Raw genomic sequence first — 27,202 nt, forward strand, 5'->3', positions numbered from 1 at the left:
TAAAAAAGCCAATCTAATATATCTGTTATGTATGTGATATTACATAAATGCACTATTTTTGCAGTGTATTTGAATGTTTTTAGACCATTTGTTCCAAAAAAACATTTGTTCAATTATCTGGTTGGTTATAGCGTGAGAGAGGGACAAATTTAGCTGGACCATGGTATATTTACCTGCGCCTTTGAAGTTCGCCGACAAAAGGTCATTAGCAGGTAAAACAACCGTGTCCCTCAGTTTTTGGCCAGGAACGTGATCTCAGGTACAAACCCGACATGCTAAACTGGGAGGGAAAACAAGGAAGCATTTAAAACACGGACAATTAATTTCCATGTTGCAGTTATAGGTTTAACGTCACTTAAACTAATTTGGCAAGTTCTCTTTGAAGAAAAAACATCAAAACAATGGGGTCAGAGAAAGTTTACTACCCCAAGGGTAGCTTTGAACTTAGTTTGTTGAAAGTTGTAGTGTATTATAATGTTTTGGGGAGCTTTTAATGAACTGTTTGAAATGATTTGACCGACATAGTCTTCAACAGAAAAGGATCACCATGCACATTGTCAAATGAATAGCAACGGAAGCACGGAAGCTATATTGTAAGATTCTCAAAATCAATAGATTTATCGTGATCATTGTTGATATTGTATTTGTACCTGTGCCTACATGTGTACATAGATTCAGTGAGTCTATTGTTCCTTCACATCGTTCACAGTATGGCCATCACGAATGGCGTTCAAGAAGGGCTTCCCTGATCTTCCAAAGTGGTTCTCTGTGGTCTGTTTGGCTAGTGTTGGTCAGCGGAGTGGTCAATTGATGTAAATAAAGCATTATCAGTCGAGCACCCGTAGATCAACAGAATCGTAGATACCCGACATGGCGTTCCACACTGAAACGGACTTGACACTAATCTGTCATCGAACGTACACCCATTCTCCCCACTGTCCGCTTTGTTTGGACGCTCAGTGGACATTGTCCAGTCTGCTGTGGTTATGATATTCGCTTGATTTAAAGATGGTCAAGGGGACATTTATGTCCCTCCAGCCGTGAAAGGGGCTCAGGCAGACAGGCATGAACAATAGACACTCGAAGGAACTCGCCCTCGCTAAATAATATACCGGGACACTTTCATACTTGGTCTTCTGAGCAATTGAACACGTTGAAGAGAAGGAATTTGGTGAAAATATTGCACTTGGTGACCAGTAAACGTGGTAATATCAAGTCCGTGTATCTTTCTTTCTTTTTTTATTTTTTTATTTCTTTTCGGAGTATTCTATTTCTTTTTAGATAGTATCTTTCTACCTGCAGATATAGACAAAAATCTTAAACAGGACGTACAATCATTTTATTATTTTTCAAATAATCAACATGGCTGTCTGTTTCAAACGTTATATTTTTAAGGTAAATACAAAATTGTTACGCGCTTATTGAAAAAATAATATTTGGATAGAAATAATGAATCTTGGATGACGTCTGATTAACAATTGAAATTTAACCATCTGTTTTTAATTTCACGCTTGATTTCAGTGGGGGTCGATTACAATTGGGCAATGTTAACAAAGAATTCTCTCTTTGAAGTTTACTGTCACAGGTGCTTGATTGTTCAATCTAACGCTGTCCTGTCACGTGACAAGTTGTTGTACCCCTCCCACTTGATTTCGCCACCCGCACCAGATGCTGGGGAAATTATTAAACTAAAACACAATACCGTCCCTCCCCTAATTAGGGCATCGTCGATATGGAGCGTTCGGGTGAGTCGTGCCCGGGGGTGGGGCATGTCCGCGGGGGGTACATCTACGATGATCTATAGGATACGTGGATCAGTTGAAAGACAACCGATGTCATGTCGTTGGCGAGAAATTGGTTAATCGGTTCATGTAACAGGTTTTACTGTGTCGGTTTGCTGTTGGCGGTGTCTTTGATCTTCGTTGGACAGGTAGATCATGGTGGAGGTAGTCAAGGACTCTCCTTGAACCTGTTACAGGATGACGACTGTCAGTATACAAACAGTCACCATTTGATATAAAAGGTCATCATTGCCACGTAAGATTGGTTGGCTTGTTGTTTAACGCTGCACTCAGCAATATCCCAGCCATATGACGGCGGTCTGTAAATAATCGAGTCTGGACCAGACAATCCAGTAATTAATATCATGAGCATCGATCCACGCAATTGAGATCGATGACATGCATCAACCAAGTCAGCGAGCCTGACCACCCGATCCCGTTAGTCGCCTTTTACGACAAGCATAGTCGCCTTTTACGGCAAGCATGGGTTGCTGAAGACCTTTTCTACCCCGGAATCTTCACGGGCTTGCCACGTAAGAGGTACGACTGGTCGGATGACTGGAGCTAAACAGTGCATGCACATGGTTGACGAGGATGTTCCTAACACCAACCCTACTCCACTAGTCTGAGGTTAGTTAGGCAATAAATAAAATATCCTTTAAGATAATTGAAAAATCTTTGAAAACTTCAGTAGTTCAAGAAGATTTTCTATTCCAAGGGAATTTTATTATTGGGGTATCCATCATTGTTGTTGTTTTTGTTTTGTTTTAAACAAATAGGACTAGATTTAAATTAGAAAGTCACACGATGGCTTTACAGCTAAAATTAGATGATGGATTAGCATGTTGTCCCTGAAATGAAGCTGCTGTGATTTAAAAAACTAATTCTATAATAGCGGAATACTGGAGTATTAAGGAACCCTCAAGTCTCCTGAGTTTTGGAGCTGAGAAGGGGTTGAATATAGACTAATAAAGCTGAGAAGGGGATACGTACAGGCTTACAGAACTGAGAAGGGGTTGTGTACATGCTTACAGAGCTGCGAAGGTGTTGAGTACATTCTGATAGAGCTATGCAGGATGGAATGGGTGTGATTGCTTTAATAGACGTTCTGGGGTCTGCAAGAGACGAGCTAGATGATGGACATATAATGATGGAGATAACACGTGTTATCTTCCCCTGGGTGCAGGGTCGCCGGTTACATATAAACACGCTAACATCTACCCAGAAATACCTTATGTTGGTTGGCAAACAGAACAACGTTTATATGTTGTTTATTTCTGCGAAGTTCCTCTTCAGCTGATAATGTGTTTGATACGTCCCGGTCTAGGCCAGGTGAGCTCCTGTGTCAAGCAGACGACTCAACCATAGAAGCACATGTTCGCCATGTTGCTGACGGTTCGTCACTGTCTTCTGTGTCGCGTCTCGTCCGTAAGATACGTCAATATGTGTATATGTAGAGAGAGTCAAGTTAGTTTATTATTGGACTGCACTGGTGAAGGATAGGATTACATCACGTCTGCTTTTAACTGACGTCGCTATTGGAATGCGCTACCGCAAGATACAACATGTTTAGACAGAGCCTAGTGTGTTATTGCAACGTATATTACATCACGACTGTTGTCGGTTTGGGATGCGCAACCGCCAAATACATATGTGCAGACAGAGCTAGGTGTATCTGTTTCCTCAGTATTTCTTCAGTGATTGAGCTACTTTAATCTGAAGATACGCCACACGTAGGTCGCTTCGTAACGGTCTCCCTGGCCCCTATCTTATACACATGAACAGTACACGTGTCCGTCATGTCGTCTTTACCGCAGTGATGATACTTGGATGATAGAGTGTTCCTGGCCAGATAACACGGACTTGGATACAGTGAAATGACTGCTTCTCAAAAGCAGACGACCACACCTTAGTTACAGCTTAAAACTGATTCTGATACGTCTGGCGTGGGCTCTGATTTAACATGCAGAAACACGTCTAGATTCTTATATGGCAATGTGCTTATAATTTAGATCAAGTACAACGGTTAAATTTGCAAGTAATCCGACAATCCCTCAATTTGTAGTCAGCACTTTAATCCTTGTCCAGTCTGGGCAATTTGTTAACTTTTGTAGTTTACCATAATCTGCTTAGAATGAGGAATTAACATAAATCCCAGTATTGACTCCATATTTAAGATGTAAATCTGCTAACGCGGGCAACAGTGCCGTGACGAAGCAGACTGAAAATACAAATTGTAAATAGGGTCAAGGGTCCTAAAACGAACTAAAACGGATTGTGCACGCGCACTTCTATCTGATACTTCCGGTTGTAGGGTAAAACGCGAGTGGACTCGCGAGTAAGCTTATTAACCCCGGGACAAAGAGAAATGTCAACAATGGCGGCAGTTTTATCTATCCGGGGCTGTATTGTTTCCTACAGCAGTTAGAAGGCAATTGTGAACTCAGCGTAAGGTCAAAGTGTAATAAAGATATTTGCGAGATCGTCTATCAGCTGCTAATATCTTATGTCTTATGGAAATAACGTGTAGGTGTGATGAGATGCTTAATAAATTGTGTCAAAAAAGTCTTTGGGTAAGACTTTGAACAAATGTTCCTCGTCATTGTGTGCAGAGTTTGCTTACTGGCATTAATCTGAAAAATATTGTACCTCAATACAAACCACAATTCTCCCTCAAGAATGTAAGGTTTTAATAACAGGGTTTGATATACATAGATTTCATGAGGATCGAGGCCTCGTTCAATGACCGATTTTAACGTTACGTCGACCAAAGCAATACCTTAACATATACTTTCGATGGTTGTTGATCTGGAATCATGTTGTGGAACTTGGCCTTGGTCTGTTTCCATGACATTCTTAAGTTAGCGTTAATCGTTCACAGCCAAAGGGGGTACATTATGTTCAGGCAAATGTGTTCAACAGAACAGATGTTTATTTCCGTTATGTGGGCCTCGTGGCCGATATTACAATTGCCTGTTTGCACGAGGCGCGTGGTTCACACTTGTGTGATGTACATACTTTTGTGCACATGTGCCAACGTTGGTGGAATTTGTTTTGAGAATAAACTGTACCAGTTTACGTTTGTGTTCGGGTGTCAGACTACATTAGGCATTCAGTGCCATTCACAACAATTCGACTGACGCTTTGTCTCTAAAATATATGATTTTGATAGAAACAAGCGACTACACTTAAATTGAAAAGGAGCCCCTGTGAGATGGGAATGAACCTGTGGATAACCTAGACTTGGTTTAGTTACGACTATAACATTACAGTAAGGGCTGGGCGGAAGTGAAAGTAATATGGATCAGGGACTGTGAGACATTCTGAGACAGTGAGCAAGAGAACGTAGTTATTTTGTGAGTTTTAGATATTTGACAATGAAGTGTTCAATTTAAGTTCACATTTCAGGTGTCTGAGATATATTATCCCAAAGGGATTTTGTCTATATAGGCAAAGTACGACATTCATCTTGGCGAGAGTCTTTAGAAGGACATAAATGTTCGGTATAAATGGACAATGCTTTTTCCGAAGACAACTACACACGTTTAAGGTCACTTTTGATCGTTATCTATCAATAATAATGTATGTATTCAGAGAATATACTTTCATTGTTTCAGTACGTATTGGGATGAAAATATACCAACAAAGATCATTTTAGCCTGTGCATTGTGTGACCAGCGACGGCCGATTGTCTCCGATTGTCTTTAACAAACACACAAACAGAAAACAATTAAGCGCTCCTGTTTTGCCGACGTAAGCATTTTGGCTGATCAATTTCTGAACAACGAAGTTCACGGAAGCTGTTGTCACATTGCCGTTCCTGCTGCTGTAGTAACCTCAAATAGTGGACAATCCATTCTCAGTGTTCCCATGATCGACATTAGATACCATTGTCCACCCAAACCAAAAACCACGCAAACGTCATATCGAACAGTAGACCTACGCCTTCAGGCTAGTCCCGAACACGGCTCAATACATTCTCGATATTACCATGACCAGTACGCATGCCTTATATCCCGAACTGACCAGGAAACATTGATAGTGGAAATCCAACCGTTTAGTCTTCGAAAAAAAATAGTCTCGTGGCACGTGCTTAACGAGACGAGATTTCTCCTCGAGAAGATAAGTCACATCGAGGCTCTGGCGCCATGTCCTTTTTATTTGCCCAGAACTCACCTTTTCTGTCACCCTTGAGAATTGTGGATAAAGTAAACAAGGGTCCTATTTTGCTTATTGTTAGTGTGAAATTGCACGGCAAAGTTGAGGCTTGTCGTGGCGGTAAAGGAAACGAACGCTGTCGGACCGTCTGATTCGCGTAATTCACACCTTCTCACTTTGAAGATGAAGGTTTAGGCACGTCGTGTCATCCCCGGCACGAGACTGACTTCACACCGAGGCTCTAAACACGCTGGACGCGCACAGGCAGGTCCATTGCAAACAGATGAGGCGGCCATTACACATACCCATTTAGAAACTGTCTCTGCTCTCCGTATTTGTTCAGACATTTTTTCAAAATAGTTGAGGTAATTATAAACGCCGGACCCGGAAGCGTCTAACTGCGGTGTGTTTGGAGAGAATCGTTGTTATGGAAGCGGGAGTTTCTATAAATACAGTTTTCTTTGGGTATTCGTTAATGGAAACAAGAGATGTAACATTGATTTAATCATTATTGATAACATGGGTGTTGCTTGTAGCATTCAGTAGGATAATTGATACCCTTGAAGGCATATTGACCGCGTTAGTGAAATCAACACCGATGTCAGTGATTGACAAGACGTAAATGTAGTCCAAGGTTAAACGTAGAAATACCACTGATATGTAGACTAACGCTTAGTCTCTGAAAAAATATAATTTTAAATTCAATGTGAGCCCCAAGGAGATACGAGATTCAGAACATGTGGAAAATCTAGACTTGCTTCACGTAGAGCTTAGCAAGTAGAGTAAATGTAGGACGGAAGGGGAAATAATATGGTTCAGGGACTATGATATGATATGTTGATGTTTCCTTCAACTGAAAACCACATATCCACAGACAACTAGTCCCACGTAGTGACTGTGGAATGTGTGTATATTAAACCAAAACCAATATTATTTTAAAACAGGTATAGACATTTCTGTCCCGGTGAAAACACTTTTAGAGGAGAGAAATGCATTGCGTAATAACAGATTTCATACACTATATGTTAGTCTAACAGGCAACGTGACAAGTATTGTGTATTTATGTATGTAATTGCATCTTCAGAAATAAGAGCGAGACAGGTCAAACAAAGCATTTCTGAATCAGTATAGGCCTACACTATACGAAGGATTTCATAATGGATTCTACGTCAAGATTCTGAGCGTCTGGTGGCAGAGGCGGACTCAGGATGTTGAAAAGGGGGAATGGGGTTGGGTGCACATTTTGATTGACCGAGGGCGCAGTTAAAATGTAAGGTGTCTGAAAAAGGGGGGACGGGATGCGCACCCCTAAACCTCCCCTCTCTGGATCCGCCAGTGGGAGGGATTAACGAGTCGCAACCGAATTTGTAACGAAGACCGACCAAGAGTATCGCATGGCCTAAACATCCGATGACGCCATCATTTGATTTTTTGCAATTACAGAGTATGACGTTGATAAGTTGTAAACGATGTGTTTAATTGTTTCTTTATATGGGATCAGAGTACCATCGAGCATCAACTCATGTAATTTATTACACGTTACATGAATGAACCTCTGGTCTGTCATTAAGAAAGTCGCCCGAAGAGAATGTTTCGTCACTGACCTATTCAGTTTACCCTGGTGAGAGCAGATGAAGTCTGTGGTGAACGCTGGTTGAACTTTCGATTAGCTGTAATTGGAATTTGTAGTAATCATCTCCTAATTGACCCGGCCACCCTGACTCCGAGAGACAAAGTGGAATAATGCAATGAGTCACTGGCCAGACGACAATGGAGGACGAGCAGACGACTTTATACAGGCACGCCTGACGTTTTCCTCTATATCCAGTTGTGATTTTGAAGGCACCCACAACTGATGCTAGATCGATAACTTCTTATTTAATGAAATAGTCCAATCATAGCTACTTTAAAAGGCTTTCCTGTTCCGACTAGCTCTCTAAGGAAGTCAATCTGTCAGAGGCATTTAATCAACGCCTTGATAACATTTTTCACGACGGTCATTTCTGACAATTGTTGATTTGATGAAAGTTGGATGTCAGCTTCGGGGTAATGACATTTCGATTTTCATTCCATTACGGATATCCTTTGTTCGGGAATTTTGGAGACCAAAACAATATCACACCCAATGTCAAACATCCAGCGTTCTTCACATCCCACTTTATGCATGATGCATGGAATCTCCCCCTCGATTATCCAGTATCTTGATTCTATTACACCTTCATCACAATGTAATGGAGGCGTTATACGCTGGATAATCGAGGTTGAACCAAGTCTAGACCAATTCAAAAAATGTTGACTATTATTACATGACATGTGTTCAAGCTATCAAAGGTTCCCTAAAAGACGACGCAAAGAACAAATCTGTTCAATGGAAAGGTGTCAACGATGACACTCTAATTCTTGAACAATGAACTCACTTGTTTATCGAGAACATGTTCCCTTTTCAAAAGTACTGTTATATGACTGCGTAATGTCTTAAGCCATCTTTCTAAATAAAGCTTGAAGTGACACTTTGACTAGATCTCTGGCTATAAAAAGTCTAACACAGGCCTAACACTTGCGTATTTCTTCGCACTTTGACCTATGAGCAGGGTAAGTTGCGAGCTGTCACACTCGCCTGCACAAATAAGACGCGGCTTTCTTCAACAGACTCGTGCAACGTTACCCGGGTTGAGAGGTGTGAACATTATCTAAATGGCTTTTTTGTGACTCATATTGTCACAGTTAGCTTCAAAATGACTTTGAATTTTGACAAAAAGGACAGACAATTGCTCAGTCCAGTCATAGCTATTATAGTGGCTTTGAAGTTGTCAGCGCTTACTGATTTTGCGATATTTGATAGTACTTACTAATGTTTCGAGGGGTTGAAAAGTATTTTCCTTGAAAGACACTGTATGATGTGTTACTCTGTCATGAGAAAGGAAAAATTATATCATTAGAAAAAAAAGAGAGTTTTTCTTAGGAGTGCCGATATGACGTGTTTAAGAGAATATTGGTTTGAAATGATCGGTTTTCTTGTCCCGTAAAGATACGGGGCGGAATAGATCTTCAGCAATCCGTGCTTGCCGTAAAAGGCGGCTATGCTTGTCGTAAGAGGCGACTAACGGGATCGGGTGGTCAGGCTCGCTGACTTGGTTGATGTATGTCATCGATCCCAACTGCGTGGATCGATGCTCATGATATTAATCACTGCATTGTATGGTCCAGACTCGATTATTTACAGACCACCGTCATATAGCTGGAATATTACTGAGTGCGGCGTTAAACAACAGACAAAAACAAAAACGTGGCTGGTTGTATACCGGTTTGTACAGATTCTTGGTTAAGGGGTCTTTATGGTGTGGTTAAAACCTATAATATAGAATAAAGTCATTAAATCAAGTACTAAAGGTAGAGTTTGCGTCTTATTTCAAACATATTATGTTTACCTTGACCTGGGTTATAGCAATGTACTGAACACGTTTGAGATTAGCCTGTTCACTGTTAAGTCTTGTTAACCACATGCGGTAATGTCCTTAAAGCGAAATATTTACCTTTAAACAGACAACAATATGGATTCTGCATCATATGACAAGGGCCCCTCTACACATTCGTTCTTAGCGCTAAGATTATCCTATTTTAGCTTCAGCCAGTCGAAGGCATCTACAATAGACTTACAGCAATGCAATGTCGACTTAGTTAAGGCTTAAACTGTTTAAATCTTGTTAAATCCATGGGAAATGCCATTAATGCGACAATACAGTGTAACAGAGAAAATATGGATTCTGCAATTTTAGACTAGGGACCCGTTACACAAACCGTTAAGTGCTAAGATGATCCCGTATTTGGACTTACGACAGTCGCAGAGCTAAGATCGCTTTGTGAAAGTAGACCTTGTACGTTACACCTGAGACTAGTCAGTGTAATACAGTGTGTGCATCCTAATGCAGTAACGAACCACCACTGTTGTAAGGTCGCCGTGAAATGTGACAAAGAAAGGAATAAGTCTTTGTGAAGTGGGCCCTGTACGTCACATCTGAAACGAGTCAGTATATAATACAGTATTTGCACCGTCGTGTAGTAGAGGACGGACACTGTCGTAATGTTGCCGTGAAATGTGACAAAGAAAGGGTTAAGTCTATGTGAAGTGGGCCCTGTACGTCACATCTGAAACGAGTCAGTATATAATACAGTATTTGCACCGTCGTGTAGTAAAGAACGGACACTGTCGTAAGGTTGCCGTGAAATATGACAAAGAGAGGGTTAATTCTATGTGAAGTGGGCCCTGTACGTCACATCTGAAACGAGTCAGTGTTATACAGTGTATGCACCGTCGTGTAGTAAAGAACGGACACTGTCGCAAGGTTGCCGTGAAATATGACAAAGAGAGGGGGAAATGAAGTAGCTGTTGTTTACGACGTTGCGAGGTATAATACTGTCACTGTTGTCGTGGTCATGACATGCTTGTCAAGGAGCGCGGACAGGATGATTGTTTGATGAATTGCAACATTGTTTATCGTCAGGTATTGAGAGATTGATGAACCTCACTTGACAACTGAGGTGTCAACGTGAACGCGTATTGTGTACAGGTAGCGTCCTTGAGGACACGTGTAGGAGTGGTAATAACAACATTTTGTCCATGACGAGGTGTCGACCTGCGGCATAGTGTACGTGTTTGTTGTTCAGGTAGTTGTCATGAGGGAACCACTTTTTGGTCTTGTTAAAACATAAATGTCGAAGATAGAGCTGACGATGAGCCTTTGTCTGGAGCACCTAAACCCTCTTTGATGCATTTTTTTTATTTTAATCTGTAAATAGTGATAGTTATTAAATAAAAATAATAAAAATAATAATAATAAAAACAATCCGCTCGTAAAGCGAATAACTCCATAAATAGTTATACATTATCATACCCGGGTCAGTGGATCATTGTGGACCCGATTTTCATTCTCAGCTCCCTTGGGAGTATACCATGAATGTGTAACTAGCCTGTTTTTTAGCTTTAGTTAGGATAGTGGCTGCTACGTTTGGATATATGAGCAAATCATGTGTTTTGTGTTTCAAACGCTATTGAATGTTGCAAATTGCTGATGCATTTGAGTGACGGCTAATGTACGAGATCCGAAGACAATCCCGAAACATGTTATCCAACGTTATGAATACATTAAAACTGAAGATTGACAGCAAATTTATGGAACACCCATGGAATCCTTTTTTTTGTAACGAAAATCACATGTACAAGCCTGTATAATGTTTATGTGTAAATATGTACATATATGTACCTATTGCAATTGCAAGTTATCAGTGCTGAGTTACAGTAAACTACGGTTATAACGAACACGCTTATAACGAACTGACGGATATAACGAACTAACTTTTTAGTCCCGACTATTTGCTGCAGTTATGCTGTATATATGCTTATAACGAACTACGGTTATAACGAACTAAAAATAGTAGTCCCTTTGAGTTCGTTATAACCGTAGTGTACTGTAATTATGTATGTAACAGACCAGGTACTGTCCTTAGGTAACCAGAAAGCCAATAACGTACAAACACCATTGTCAGCAACTCGTGTTTGTTGTTGCTTTGTGTTAAACATGTTGTACTAATTGCTCTGAACTTCTCATCGCGGTAAGCAGAAGTTCACTAAGGTGTAGGTAAACGCAAGTTCACCATGGTGTAATTTAGAGGTCGGAGTCCCAGTTTCGAAATCGTAGGATTGGCCTGATTATTCAATACATATCGGGAAGGGTTAGGGTCAAGAGTGACGTTTAACAATGCAGTTTAAAATTCCTACCATATCTAAGTGTGAGATAGGATGTTCCCCACACCTTTATCAATAGGGGGTTATCAGATAAACTCAGTCCGTGTAATCCGGTTGCAATTGCAAACTTGTGAATTGTACTTGGACATGGAATGTAGCTGTCAAATGGTCACTCCCCGGTCAGTGGGTTCGGACATTAAGGTTAATGGTCATTCTAGGTCTACGTTGATCGCGTGGGTGATCTCTGTGTGTCCTGGTCATCTGAAAGGTCTTCGAGGTCGCAAGGGTCATCACGAGACGATCTTGTCCGGCAGACGACATCTCCAGTGTCCCCACGTTGGAGCAGACGGCCATTTTGGAGATCCTTCTGTCGGTTCACTGATAATCATCATTAAGATAAATGGACATTAACCTGTGTAGAGTTGATAAGGATTTGGACTGCTGTACTGTATTTGAAAATAAAAGGGTTTAGCTTTCAATGAAGATTTTATGATATCGATAATCCAGGTATTATGTTACTCAAATTCGAAAAGGTATTATGGTAACAATAACCCGAACTCTATGTAACTCAACATAGAAAGGTCAGTGTATTTGTGTATCGATAACCCGAACTCTATGTAACTCAACATAGAAAGGTCAGTGTATTTGTGTATCGATAACCCGAACTCTATGTAACTCAACATAGAAAGGTCAGTGTATTTGTGTATCGATAACTCGAACTCTATGTAACTCAACATAGAAAGGTCAGTGTATTTGTGTATCGATAATCCGAACTCTATGTAACTCAACATGGAAAGGTCAGTGTATTTGTGTATCGATAACCCGATCGTTCTGTAACTCAACATAGAAAGGTCAGTGTATTTGTGTATCGATAACCCGAACTCTATGTAACTCAACATAGAAAGCTCAGTGTATTTGTGTATCGATAACCCGATCTCTATGTAACTCAACATAGAAAGGTCAGTGTATTTGTGTATCGATAACCCGAACTCTATGTAACTCAACATGGAAAGGTCAGTGTATTTGTGTATCGATAACCCGAACTCGATGTAACTCAACATAGAAAGGTCAGTGTATTTGTGTATCGATAACCCGAACTCTATGTAACCCAACATAGAAAGGTCAGTGTATTTGTGTATCGAAAATCCGAACTCTATATAACTCAACATGGAAAGGTCAGTGTATTTGTGTATCGATAACCCGACCTTTCTGTAACTCAACATGGAAAGGTCAGTGTATTTGCGTATCGATAACCCGAACTCTATGTAACTCAAAACAGAAAGGTCAGTGCTTTTGGGTACTCATCCCTCTATCTCTTAAAAATCAAACAACTCTAAGCCAATAACCCTTGAACTCAAGGATCATGTGCTTAACGTCGCTACCAGCAATATTCCAGCTGTATGACGGCGGGCTGTAAAAATCAACTAGACAATCCAGTGACTGATATTGTGAACAACGAACCACGCCGTGAGGGTACGATGATGCCATCAACAAAGTCACCGGGCTTGAGCACCCGATTCATTTGGACGCCTCTTACGACCACCACAAGTTGCTTTGGAACTGTTCAATCCTGGACTCTCATGGGTGTTATGCCAATGGATAGATGCTTAGAACTGATCGATGTTTCTTGAATACGGGTGATTTTACTTAGTGTTTGGTCGTGAGGAGTAGATTTGTTTTGTTACTGAGTGAGTGAAACGGTCGCAGCCACAGCGACTCAACAGTACTTCAACCTCAAAGAAAACCATCAGACGTAACAACCTTTCATGAGTTTATTCTCGCAGACGACAATAAGACGCCATTACCACTGAACTGATTGGTCTTGACCTCCATGGCCAGGAAGTAATGGACCACTGTTATTCGGGGCAGCGCACCTCCGTGCTGATCTACAGGACAATAAAGACATCATAATTCGGGCTGTCCGGATTTTACTGATCCGGACCTGACCCAGTGATGGTCGAGATGACGCTGAGAACTCGTTAATTAGCTACCTGTGGAACCGGTGTCTTTGAAGTTTCTGATCTGGCCTATCAACCTGCTGGTGGTACTTAGCGCGGGTTGTTGTGTGTGGATGTGGGAGGCAAAACGAGGAGCAGTCCCGGGCTTTATGGCAAAGGAAACAATGGTGACTACCATAAGCCTCTCCTACATAACTGATAGTGTCGAGGAGAGGGGTCGTCGTCATACTCGCTGTCATCACTGCTGGGGACGATCTCATAAGTCTTGCTTGCTTTTGAGAAAAAAACGTTTCAATTTTCTTTTTCATTTATCCGTGAACTGAAAATATTTACAGATTTCTTTGGGTTATATTCTTTTGATATTTAATAGATAGGAGTCCAGAAAATCTATTCCTGAAGCTAAATAAATCTAGACTTGCCAAAAGTACTGTAGACTTACTTGGGGATTTCGGATACTTTTGTTTCAGTGTCTGTTTGAGAAAATAATGTTCCTACTGGAAATCGTCTATTATAGCACCACCAGATGGTCAATGTCAAAGGCATGGGTACAATGTGTGAAGCCCATTTGTGGTGTCCCCCGCCGTGATATTGCAGGAATAATGCTAAAAACGGCGTAAAACCATACTCACTCACTCACTCACTCAATGTCAAAGGGGGCGGTCTCAAATCAATCTCCTAAAATAAAAGAATAAATGATATAGAATATTAAGAGGGTTTATGTTTATCATATAACATCATTATGGAATCCTTAAAATCCACCGCGGTGTATTTTATAGTACTGTTACAATGATTCCGAAGAGCACGTGACAAAATGTCCGCCCAAGTCTTGTTCCAGAGTCGCCCCTTAGGCATTCGACGTCTTTGATTGTTTCCATTACGACTGTATCTTCAAGCCGAAGCCATCATGACGAACTCTTAGATAATTAAGTTATTCCACGCTAGAATGACACAGTAATACTTTTGTAACGACCCCTAAGGATGTTTAAGACTTCTGATTGGCAGATATCGGTCTGTGGCTGAGATGCCCGGATGATTACCCCCACGTAACACTATAATGACCAAGTAGAAGAAATTGCCTGTACGAGCTGGGTTTGGGATACCGGAGATGGGGAACACAATGGAAGATAACGATCTATATAACATAACGCACTCCGATTCAATAATCAGATCCTAGCGTGTGCTCTGATTGTAATCGTTTTATCTCTACCCGGTTATTGAGACGTGAGTTTGATAACATGTCTGGTCTGACCGTCTCCACCTTCAGACAGAACGACAAAGTGTTAATAATCTCGAAGTTAATGTTTCGCTGAATCATCGTAACGTACGTGTCTCAATGATCTGGTAGGGGGAGGTTTGGACCTGAATTGCAAGCTGACAATCCGGATAAAATCACTGCACACATTTCTTTTAGAATTGGGGACACTGGTGGCCCAGTCGTCTTAAGGCGCCGCATTTCGCTGTACTGGTCAGAAACCTGTGATTGTGGGTTCGAATCCCGGTTCGCCCCGATTCTGTTTCTAGGTTTGTCAGCACCATACCCGTGCTCGTAGGTTTAACCAAAGGGGTAAACGTCTGAGACCTGCATCACTTCGGGCTTTACTACTGGAATACTGTTAAAAGTGGCGTTAAATCCAACTCACTCACTCGTTTTGAACACAAATGTATCTATATACTGAAGTTTGTACGGAGATATTCCGTTTGCAACCACATCAGCGGTAACATCAGTGATTGATGAGTGAGTATGGTTTTACGCCGCTTTTAGCAATATTCCAGCAATGTCACGCCGGGGAACACCAGAAAAATGGACGTCACGCATTGTACCCATGTCGGGAATCGAACCTGGCCTTCTGCGCGAACTCTTTTTTACCCACTAAGCTACCCCATCGTCCCCTTAAGAAATGTGGTTGCATTGGATTACAAATCGTGAATTCCTCGAAATCCAGCACGCGAGAGGGACGCGGGCAATGTTCTTAAGGGTAGATCTTCCAGATGAATAGATGGCATGTGTGTCTGACGCGATTATCCAACAATGTCATAACCTGTATTGTCCCAGGTGAAATGCATTTGAGGATAATGTTGAGCCTCTGCTCTGATCCGTTACGTCAAGACCGCCCCGCCAGATGGCGCATTGATTTCTGCTGTACCCTAGTCCCTCAAACCGTGGATTATCAACCTACCAAAATAGCCCCTGGTCAGAAAGTCGTGGCTGAAACACATGTGACCAACGCCATTAAGTGCAATTTACCATGATGCCAAATTCCTAAGTCCTTTGTGAAGTGTTTGTGGATTGGGGAACCATTTGTATAAGTCACACCAGAAACCAGATCTAAAGAAGAACAACCTTTAGTACATCTCGACTGCAGTCTTCTTGGATTTACGTCCCATTTGACATTTAAGAATTGACGGATAAGAAACAATTATAAGTAAACATTGCATCAATCTTAATATTGCAGCGGTTCTGTAAATAATAAAATCTGGATCAGAAAAGCCAGTGATCACGAGCATCGATTTAATTGGGATACGATGACATGCATCAACCAAGTCAGCGGTCTGTAAATAATCGAGCCTGGACCAGACAATCCAGGTATTGGCACAATGGGCATCAAATTACGCAATTGGGATACGATGACATGCATCAACCAAGTCAGCAAGCATGACCAACCGATCCCGTTAGTCACCTCTTACGACAATCATGGATTGCCATACGTGTTCGGAACAAAACCAATTCTCGAGTGTAATGTTGATTTCATACGCAGAGGTGCTTTGAGTTGTTTGCATACAAACAGGAATTCTTCCACAATGGTCTGAGCTAAGTCTACACCCATTACAAATGATCACTTTACGAACAGTTACATCCGAGCCATTAACTATGTTGGTAGAGCGGGCCAAGCGAGTAAACCCTTGCATAACGTTGTTCTGCTATACCTTACCTGACTCCATTATCATCGGCTCGATCACTCAGTGTGGCGTGCGATGAGCTCACGACATGATGGCCTGACGTAACGGGGTTAACCCTAAGCTTGTAGAAGTGTTGGGGAAGCCCTCTCAAGGAAGCCGGATCAAACAGTTAGCATTTATAGTGTCAACATTGTAAGAATGGAGTATGAGTGCTTCAACAGTTAATGATATTACGTCTATTGGCGTGTGTTGTCAAGTTTTCCTTCACCTACCACGTGTGCGAAGAACGTTGCGTTGTGGTAATCTCACAATGCCTTTCACGATGGGAATTAGCGGGGCATTTCGAGATTATTGACGAGTAAGTGAGAATGGTTTTACGCCGCTTTTTGCAATATCACGGCGGAGGACACCAGAAATGGTCTTTACACACTCTACCCATGTGGGGAATTGAACCTTGGTCTTTGGCGTTACGAGCGCTACCCCACCGCCACTGAAATTGACGAAGTCGTAATCGTTTTGGTGGTAGCTGAATATGTCACTACGAACATAATAATAATCCTGCTTCATATTGTGTTCAAATGCATATCTTTGATAGAAAGGTAGCCTAGCGGATAAAGCGTTCGCTCGTCACGCCGAAAACCCGGGTTCGATTCTTTTTATATGAAAAGGAGTTTCTACACATCCGACGAGAATTCAAGACTAACGGCGTTTCACATTGTATGGTCGTGTCGGTAAATGTATGGTCGTGTCGGTAAATGAGACAAAATAAATATTTTTTAACATTTGAGACAAAATAAATATTCTTTAACATTTGTACGAGTATAGTGTAGAAAGGGGCGGTGGGTATTCGTGGTTGAAGCGTTCGCTCTTCACGCCGAAGACACGGATTCGATTCCCTATGTGGGTACAATGTTTGAAGCCCATTTCTCGTGTCCCCAGTCGCGATATTGCTGGAATAGCGCTAAAAACATCGTAAAATCAAACTCACTCACTAGGGCTATGATTTATTGACACTTCTAACATCACTGCAAGGTCGACTGACATTTAACATTAACACATCTGGCACCTCTGTTCAAGTATAACCCAGCACAGCATATGTACCCATTGACATCACCATGTTACTGCTTGATCTACTTTCCCCTTGGTGAAAGGTGCCAATCCGTCGAAATTACAACAATGAGTAAAATCGAGGTATAATACTTTACATCAGGTTGATAAGACGCTAGTAAAGTGTGCGCTAAGCTGAGCATAACGGAAGACAGATGAAAGACCTTGTCGCCGCCATTTTACAATGGCGGAAAATTAATCAGTAGGAAGACCAATGGATTCGAACCAGCAAATTGTATGCGTAGATTGAACAAGGGATTTCAGTGATTGAAAGGGGCGGAAGGGGGGTTTATATTATGGCGTGCAATTATGGACCCTTATTCACATTCGGAATAAATACTGTAATTATCAACTCTAAGCCTTTCATTCAAACCCACAAGAAAGGCATTGCGTTAGACTGGTTATTCGCATTTGCAACGACGCGTTAGTGACACGGTCGTATCATTGGCGAATCATTACGTCAACCAAGTTTGAGCTTTTAGCACGGCTGCGCTGTCTGTAGTAATAGCAAGGGAATTGGGTTGTCTTTCCCACGAATGTGGCTCCCGTGAAATATAATACTTCCTGTAAGGGCGACCCTTACAGTATTACACAGGCCGTTACGATGTGTAGACTTCATCATTGACTATTTGTGCTGTTTAAAAGGTCGTACTAGACCACGGTAAACAACATGTTTACTTCTACTGAATTAGAAAGGAAAATTGTAAGATTGTTTGCCCAACTATTAGCTAAGACCACCTCTACGTGTGTGAACAACGTCCATTTGCCTCTTTACGGCCTTTTGCTGTTTACAGGGGGGACTTTGGGGATTACCTAGGTGGCGTTAGACGATATATCTGACCCTCCACTGACCACTTGGGGGAGGGAGGGTCAGCGTCTTGTGACAAATTAATGATGAAGGGGGATAACTGTCAAAAATACACAATTAGCACCCCTAAATATCCCCACTGCCCCTAACAAGCTCTGTTCCATTGTCAACCATGTACAGTTGCGGTAGTTATTCTCAGCTTGGCGTTTAAAGAGTGATAGATCACGTCATGCTGAGGGAAAAGGTGAAAATGGATGACAATATAGGTTAATACTCCAAGCGTTCTTCACAGGTGCTGTACAATACCTGAGCTTAAATTGCCCAAACAACCCGAAATTTTCATAACAACCAGATTTGTCTGCATTAAGAATCGACATGCTTCTCCATTGAGACCGAAGAAGTGACCATTATCAGCTTGACAGAGGGCAGGCAAACTCGGCCAACCTTGCAGGCACTGATATCATCATCTTATCTCCCCCCTTTTATTTTATCTCGTCCATGTTCACAGAGCGTTGACCTTTTGTTTGATAGGGTGTATTTTACCGTGAAAATTTACAAATTGCATGTCAGTAAGTATAGCCAGAAGGTCACTACTCCGTACTGCTGGACCGAAACAGGTTAAAAGAACCCTGCACGAATGACCTGATCAGATGTCACGTCTTGATTTATTCTGTTGAATTAACAAATCAGCAAATGGCCATATATGTTTCAAGAATTAGCGATGGATTGGAGCAAATGACATATCAAAACGGAGAAAAGGGATGCCGGTGATAAGGATGGCGCAATAAGCTATGCAGAGTTTTGTCCCATATACGTTACAGGATCTGCTGCACATAGGATCCTTGGACAGCACTATACCCGTGCCCGTGATTCACACACGTGGTAGACGTATATGTCACATGGACAGTAAACCTACCTCACTCACATGCCTACATGAGCGAGTTTGGGGAAGGGAGGAGAATTAGAACAGCGTTACTGGGCCAATTCTAAGGGCAATAACGCATAACCGGGTTAGGTATAAATTTTATTGCAGGACACTAGAACGAAATTTGATGAACGCACTCAGATGGTATTTTTATGGGAACAATCCCGAGGTTAGCCGAGGGCATATGAAAGACTAAAGTAGAGGATATTGTTAGCTGGAATTCTAACTTGGGTCGTTGCTACAACTATTAGGGTATTGGGGCTTGCCTGTTGCTCTCTGTAATGACAGCTTACCACGCCATTACGGTGGGTGGTTATCCAGTGCTGACTAACTTCAATGCGTTTTCCGTAACCAGACACGATTTCAGTTTTTGATAAAACTGGAACAGTTAACGTTTCCTTGACAGAGTTGGGGAATTTGAAACATGGGGGATTTTGTTGCACGATCGCCTGAACGCTCATTGCACTTGCGAATATTAAAATTAACTTTTTGGGCTCTACTGATATTTTAATGATATATTAAAGATTTCAAAGGCACAAATGCCAACAGGTGATCAGAGGAATACCTCGGAATTTTGTCACCTTTTTCGATGCAAGAAAGGTGAAACATATTTCTTTGTTTTTGTTAAGATAACCTGTTTTTTTATGGTGCCTAAAGCTTTGCAGGGTGTAATTCATTACCTGCAGCAGTTTAGGCTGTCTGTCAATGCAAGCCTTAGTGTCCTCCCCGGGCGAGATGGATGTCATTCTTTAACCAACCGCATGTTTAAGTAATTATAATTCATTTGAATATAGGCCTGAAGGTACAACTCCTGCATTGTTGGTACAGGTGTCGGGGAACACGACTATTAATCAGTCGCTAATTAATACACGGCGCATTCATGTTGCCACAAAGGTTCAGTAATTCGATAACTGTCTGTAATGTATCCTAATTGCTTCATTATCCCGAGTTGCTGGTGTCCATATCGGGGGAATGTATATCGCAGGTTCAAGGAGTAATTAACACTTACACAACAACGTGACACGCTCATTGTTGATCTGTTACAATGAATTTATCATTAAAATAATTCTGAATGTTTTGCAAATGTTTCAAAGGGCGTATATCTAAGACCGAAGTGTTTATAAATGCAATATATACACGACATGATGCAAGGAAATATTTAACAATATATGTTGAAATTCTGAAAGATATTTAATTAGAGGCACGGCCCTTATTATATGAGGAAATATCCTCCTCGGGTCGCATTACTAAATATCCAATCTGCATCCTTATGTTAAATTGCTCTGGTCCCGTGAAGATTCCGGGCTAGATTCGGTCTTCAGCAACCAATGGCTGTCGAAGAGGCGACTAACCTCGGGTGGTCAGGTTCGTTGCCTTGGTGGATGCATGTCATCGCATGCCAATTGTGTAGATCGACCGTTATATAGCTGGAATATTGCTGAATGCGGCGTTAGCCAACAAACACTAATTTCCTTTGCATTCATTGAAGAAATAACGCAGATTTTATACAGAACGCCGTCATATAGTTGAAATATTGAGTGCAGCGTTAAACAAAAACAATCTTAGGTGCCCTAGTTTTAATTGTTAAATTTGATATCATTTCAAACAATACACACATTTCGAAATCCATTTATCGCATCTAATGTTTATTGTTTTGTTTGTTGTTTAACGCCGCTCTCAGTCGAACGTATCTAATGTAACTGATATCAGATAATCACCTGACACACTGGACCATCCCCGGGATCTGTTGTGTCGATATTCCCAGAGAAACCCATAACCGCTGTTGAGTTGTAACTGAAACAGTTTCGTGGAAAAAACAAGATTTAAGACACCGTACACATGACACGTTAATTGTGTCACATGAGACAACTTTATATGACACGGGGCGTTGTTTAGCAGCAAACATGATACATTTATACAAGGCACTACTCTAATCTTATGAGCTTCGTTTACCGGGTTCGAATCCCAGATTCGCTCTGATTATGATACTAGGTCTGTTGGAACCATACCCGTGCTCACAAAATGTTTAATCTCTACGACTACGACCTTTGTCGCCTTGGCTCCCGTCCAAGATAAACACCGTATGGTTAAACAAAAAGCGTTTGCCGTCAAGCCAAAAGCTAGGAATCGATTCCTCGCATGGGTACCATGCGGGAGGGGGCGGTCGGGTAGCCTGGTGGTTATAGCGTTCGCTCGTCACGCCGAAGACCCGGGTTCGATTCCCGACATGGGCACAATGTGTGAAGCCCATTTCTGGTGTCCCCCGCCGTGATATTGCTGGAATATTGCTAAAAGCGGCGTAAAACCATACTCACTCACTCACTCACCACGCGCGAGAGACATTCTTAACATCCTGCCATGGGTGATTTATCTTAGAAGCGGCGTAAAACAGTACTCACTAATACCTACTAAGCTCACACAGCGTGATTTATCTGAAATGCAGTCTAAAGTGGCGCTAAAGCGAACTCTGGATTTGAGTTGTTTGCATCTGGTAGCATATTCTCTTGGGTCATATCATTGCCTCTGACATGGCCCAACTCACAAATCCACCCCCAACATCAAATACACTGTTATAGCTCGGGGGATTACTGCGAAAGCTACGTTGTGGCTCCTGCTCGTAAACCGGTGTCACCTGAAACTGACCCGGGCGGACAGAGGGGACACGTTTCTCCAGCAAAGAATGTCCCTCGCTAAAGTTACGACTCCGCTTGTCGTGTGAGGTTAGAAGTTCACATGGCCCAACGGTCATCTTGTGGTGTTGCCCTAAGCTACAGATGACCGTTCGGACTGAGTTTGCTGGTCGATCTTCACATAAGCGATAAATATGGCCGGGGTAATGGCCACGTAAAACCAAGTTAAATCCGAGGAAGCTTGTTTAATGCATGTCAATCAGCGATTGTGAGCAAGAATTATGATTACAGTAATCTGACACCCATGACTCACTATGGGTTGCAGTGTACATAAAAACAAGGCAAAATTGGGATTTGATGTGTATTGCCACCTAGCTGGTAGCGTTTGCAAACAATCACGTGGCTATAACGCGTGTGCCAGGTGTAAATATTGACATGTACGATAAGATAAGTAACTTGTAACAGTACACGACAGAGTGAGTGAGTGAGATGAGACTTTGAGTGGACGTATGTATAAGCAGCTTGATGGTCGCTGATAACATTGTCGTTAATCAATAGGTCTGTTACTGTATATAGAATACGGTAGATGATCAGAGGACTTGTGATAACATTATTGATAAACAAGGAGACATTTGGCAGACATCATCATTACCATCAGCACATCATCATCATCATCATCATCATCATACTGTTCAACATCATCAGGGGCGGCGGGGTAGCCTAGTGGTTAAAGCGTTCGCTCGTCACGTCGAAGACCCGGGTTCGATTCCCCACATGGGTAAAATGTGTGAAGCTCATTGCTGGTGTCCCCCGCCGTGGTATTGCTAGAATATTGCTAAAAGCGGCGTAAAACCTCACTCACTCAGCATCACCATGCTATTTTTCACCATCATTATAGTGTTCACTATCATCATCATCATCATCATCATCATCATGATGCTGCCTTTACGGCCTTTTGTCCTGCACCTTGGGATAAGATAAGATAAGATAATATTTATTGCAGAAACGTTCCATTACGGGACAGTACAATTTTAAAAGACAAAACATTATGATTCATATATACATATATACAGACATACATAATTTACATTCCTGTAGATACAAAAACCCAATCAATATTACATATTTGATTATATTATTACAGTAAACTACGGTTATAACGAACTCAAAGAGACCACTACTTTTAGTTTGTTATAACCTTAGTTCGTTATAAGCATGTATACAGCATATATACATCAAATGGCCGGGACTAAAAAATGAGTTCGTTATAACGGTCAACCCGTTATAAGCGTGTTCGTTATAACCGTAGTTGACTGTATACATAAAATGTCAAAGGTTGATTATGAAGGGGTATTTATTGTTTGAAATGATAGATATGGAAACAAATACAGTTGATATTGACTGCTTCATTATTTGACAGGATATGTGCACGTGATTTCATGACTGGTCAAAACTTGTCTAGATCATACAGATATGCAGGTGTAACAAGCTAGATGCGCATTTGAACAAAACAATATCAATTTATTGTTTAAATTTGAAAGACAAAATATTAGTCTGCATTCAGTTGATCACACCACCCCATCGGATAACATACACAGCAGAAAGTTCAGAACTTCAAAAGTTTTTATTTCTCCATAAACCATCACTGGTGGTATAACAGCAATGTATTACATATTTTGCATATAATATTTACAACAGGATGGCTATAATTTCGTACATCTTGTTTCCGAGCATATTATTGATGTAAACTTATATATTTCATTGCATCTGTAGCTCTGTCGTGAGACTAATTGACGAGTAACCGTCTTTACACTGGTTACTCTCGCCAGAAGCGCTACCTACCGTGTGTAATATGTTCCTCTTTCTGTTGTTGCAGGGTTCTTGTACGTGGTGCAGCGTGAGCGGAAGGAAAGTAGTGCTAAAACCAGTCAGTTTACTCCAACTGACGGACGCGGAAAGAGATGCGCTGCAGAAAATAGCTGTACCCAAACTTCAGTCTGTGGACATTGGTCCTTTAGCTGTTCCCAAAGGTAAGAAAGACTATGAACTAATCGAGACTAACATCTGACTTCAACGTCCCATCGCATTTTTTTAAAGGTTATCTTATAGTCTGACTGGCGGGTGCTTACCCTTTTCGCGAACACCTGGTGTCATCGCTCATTTTTAGTGATCCATTTATGTATTTTTCATTAGTATTTTGACTTTTACACTCCATGAAATCTGTTTCGGCAGATGATCAAGACATTAAATCTCTGGCGTTATTTTTGTGTGTGGAATTTTTACAAGAAAATTTAATACACATCTTTTACAAAGAGCTAACAAGCCCCTTTACAATCTGGCCTTTGAGGAAAACACATGAAGTAAAACAATATCATAAACTGACTATTTTTTACGATGTGTTTATTTGTTTGTTTGTTGTTTAACGTCACACTCAGACGGCGGTCTGTAAATAACCAAGTCTGGACCAGACAATCCAGTGATTGCCATCATGAGCATCAATCCACGCAACTGGGATACAATGACATGCGTCAACCAAGTCAGCGAACCTTACCATCCGATCCCGTTATAGTCGCCTCTTACCTCAAGCATAGTCGCCTTTTACGGCAAGCATGGGTTACTGAAAACATATTCTAACCCGGATCTTCACGGGTCTGTACGATGTGTATTTAAGTAGGAATAATTCTACACTTTGTATTTTTCTAATTAGATGTTTCCTCTTGTTTCTCGAATGTATGTAATGCGCGTGGGGTCACATGAGTCACTGTCACTTGAGGGTCAAGGACGTGCACGTGTAGTTTATGAATATAGCATAGGCTACTGACAATGTCCTGATTGTGCTTCTCTGACACCTAAATGGAGTGACCTTGTTTAGTCTCATTAAGGTCGTGTTACCGTTATCGCCTCAATCAAAGGTTTGTGTTAGCCCAGCATGAGAGCACATTCTGCATCATGTACATTAATCTATATGGAGAAGTCAATAACGGTCATTGACGGAGCCTGTTGCCCCTTGAATGGCGAAGCAGTCATACGCTGGACATTATCAAATCAGACCAGTCGAGAGATGAAAGCGTGGTCACTTCAAACTCCCAATTAGTTCCATTTTGTCAAGACCACGCGGTGAAGTAATTACGACCGCGCACCTGTATAGAAACCCACATTAAAAGCACGTGTTGGGCACTCAAACGTTTCGTCTGAAGCATGTCCGAATCGCCAACAGATACCGTGAGCGACACCTGGTGGTCGATAAAAGCAACGTGTTATTGTCCAGGGAGATAATTCAAAACACTGTGGGAATAACATGACGGTCGTTCTTCTGGCGTCAATCTGGGAAAGAAATGTCGAACGCTTTTCTTGGACGGCGAATGTTTCTCATTGATTCCATTCCAAGACAACATAAACCATGGCCATACCGGATGCCAGGTGCATTGTAGGAGGTTTCGGACATCTGCATGTGTTCTGGGCACCATAGGGAATGGATTTAGCGGCATAGTTGAAGGCATTGACTTTCCAAGGCCATCGTATGGACAACCGAGCATGGTCCTCATTCTCTTCATGAGATCTTAGACCATAAAGCGAGATACAACTGACAATATTGCGTGGCACAGTATAAGTGTTACAACACGTGAGATGCGTGGTTGACATGTGTAGAATACTCTGTTTGACATCAATAGCACTGTGACTACTATGTGTCCGAATATGCTACTCCACTTTTGATAGGGATAATCAGATATGCCATTCTATTTAAATGTACATGAGACATTTTTGTGTATCATGGAACGATTGGAATAGTGTTGCTTAATTAGGATCCAACAGATTGATTATTTATTCGTCGAAATGATCGTTGTTTCTCTACAGAACTATTTAGCTACAAAAACCAACAACAGTACTAACAGTACAGTACAGTAACAGTAATAATCGTATCAAGCTCCTCAATTTATTATAAAAATCCGACGAACAATGAAATTCGTCAAATGAAAGCGGTCCCTGTACTTGAATAAAGACACACTTTGAAAACGCATATTCGAGAAAAAAGCTTAAGTAAACGTCCATTTTATATGAGACAGGAAGACGTGCTAATAATAATTTACCACGATGGTGCTGGGAGATAGGGACGCTCCAGATGACCCGCATACCTGTCTGTACAACCCCCACTCGTAAATTATGTCTGTCGTCTGCTGCAATGACAAGTCTACTAATGCCTCACATCTGTGAGTTATTACGTGTCCTTGTATGGCAATATCGGGGGATATACTTCATATCATATTACATAATCCCTGACATGAACATCCGAAGCTGTGACTTCATTTACATACCCCTGTCTAGAGAATCACCTCATCTATAAGTATACTGGGCTGTATAAGGGAACATTAATAGGGGCGACTTGTTTTATACGTGACATCCCTTACGTATCCCTTAACGCCGTCGCGGCGGTGGGGTAGCCTTGTTGTTAAAGCGTTCGCTCGCCACGCAGAAATCCCGGGTTCAATTCCCCTACATCGGTGCAATGTGTGAAGCTAATTTCTGGTGTCCCCAGTCGTGATATTGCTGGAATATTGCTAAAAGGTGCGAAAAGCCCTACTCACTCACGTTAACGCTGTCGGTTCCAAAGAAACTTTCCGGGCATTAGATACTCAATAACACCCGCAAATCTGTAAACGAGATTATTCTAGGATAACCCACCAATATTTCACGTTGTGTCGTATGTTTTGGATATGAAACATTTGCATTGAACACTGCAGAACTTATCATTGTGTATCCGACTATCCAGTGTACTATATCTCCATTCTATTGTGAAAATTAGCCTGCACTCATTCGCTGCCATAATTTTGTTTTGAGCCTAATTCGAATGGCACGACGCCAAAATAATCGCCCAATCAAATAACACCCATGGGCGAGATAAATTCTATGCTATGTAAATAGATAAGAGAGATGGAGATGGTGCCGTCACTTCCGAAACGAAGCTGCAGTGGCAAATGGGTCTAAGGTATATGTCATAATAGAATGGAAATAGAGGTATATCGGACAAGCGAGGATGAGCAGTAAGATTTTCTTGTTATTTTTACCTTCCCTCAACTAAAGGGCGTACAGCTGAACTTGAAAAAGGAATGCGGAAAACTAAGCACAATGTCAGTTTTTCTTGTTAATCTGATATATGCCTCCGCCTAAGGTCAACATCCAACCTCTGACCCCTGAC

At 41.5% G+C, this 27,202-nt stretch overlaps 1 protein-coding gene across 3 annotated transcripts in view; it reads left to right on the forward strand.

Moving 5' to 3' along the window:
* Positions 1-27,202, forward strand: part of LOC124144187 (rho GTPase-activating protein 6-like) — a 116,165-nt gene that overhangs the window by 65,288 nt on the left and 23,675 nt on the right. For all 3 annotated transcript variants that reach the window (XM_046513471.2, XM_046513472.2, XM_046513470.2), the window contains one exon: positions 23,885-24,038. In XM_046513471.2, coding sequence (XP_046369427.2) covers positions 23,885-24,038 — 154 coding nt within the window. The remainder of the gene's footprint in view (positions 1-23,884; positions 24,039-27,202) is intronic.

The sequence above is a fragment of the Haliotis rufescens genome, unplaced genomic scaffold, assembly GCF_023055435.1.
Source record: "Haliotis rufescens isolate VD_foot unplaced genomic scaffold, xgHalRufe1.0.p SCAF_7, whole genome shotgun sequence".
In the NCBI taxonomy this organism is placed as follows: Eukaryota; Metazoa; Mollusca; class Gastropoda; order Lepetellida; family Haliotidae; genus Haliotis; species Haliotis rufescens.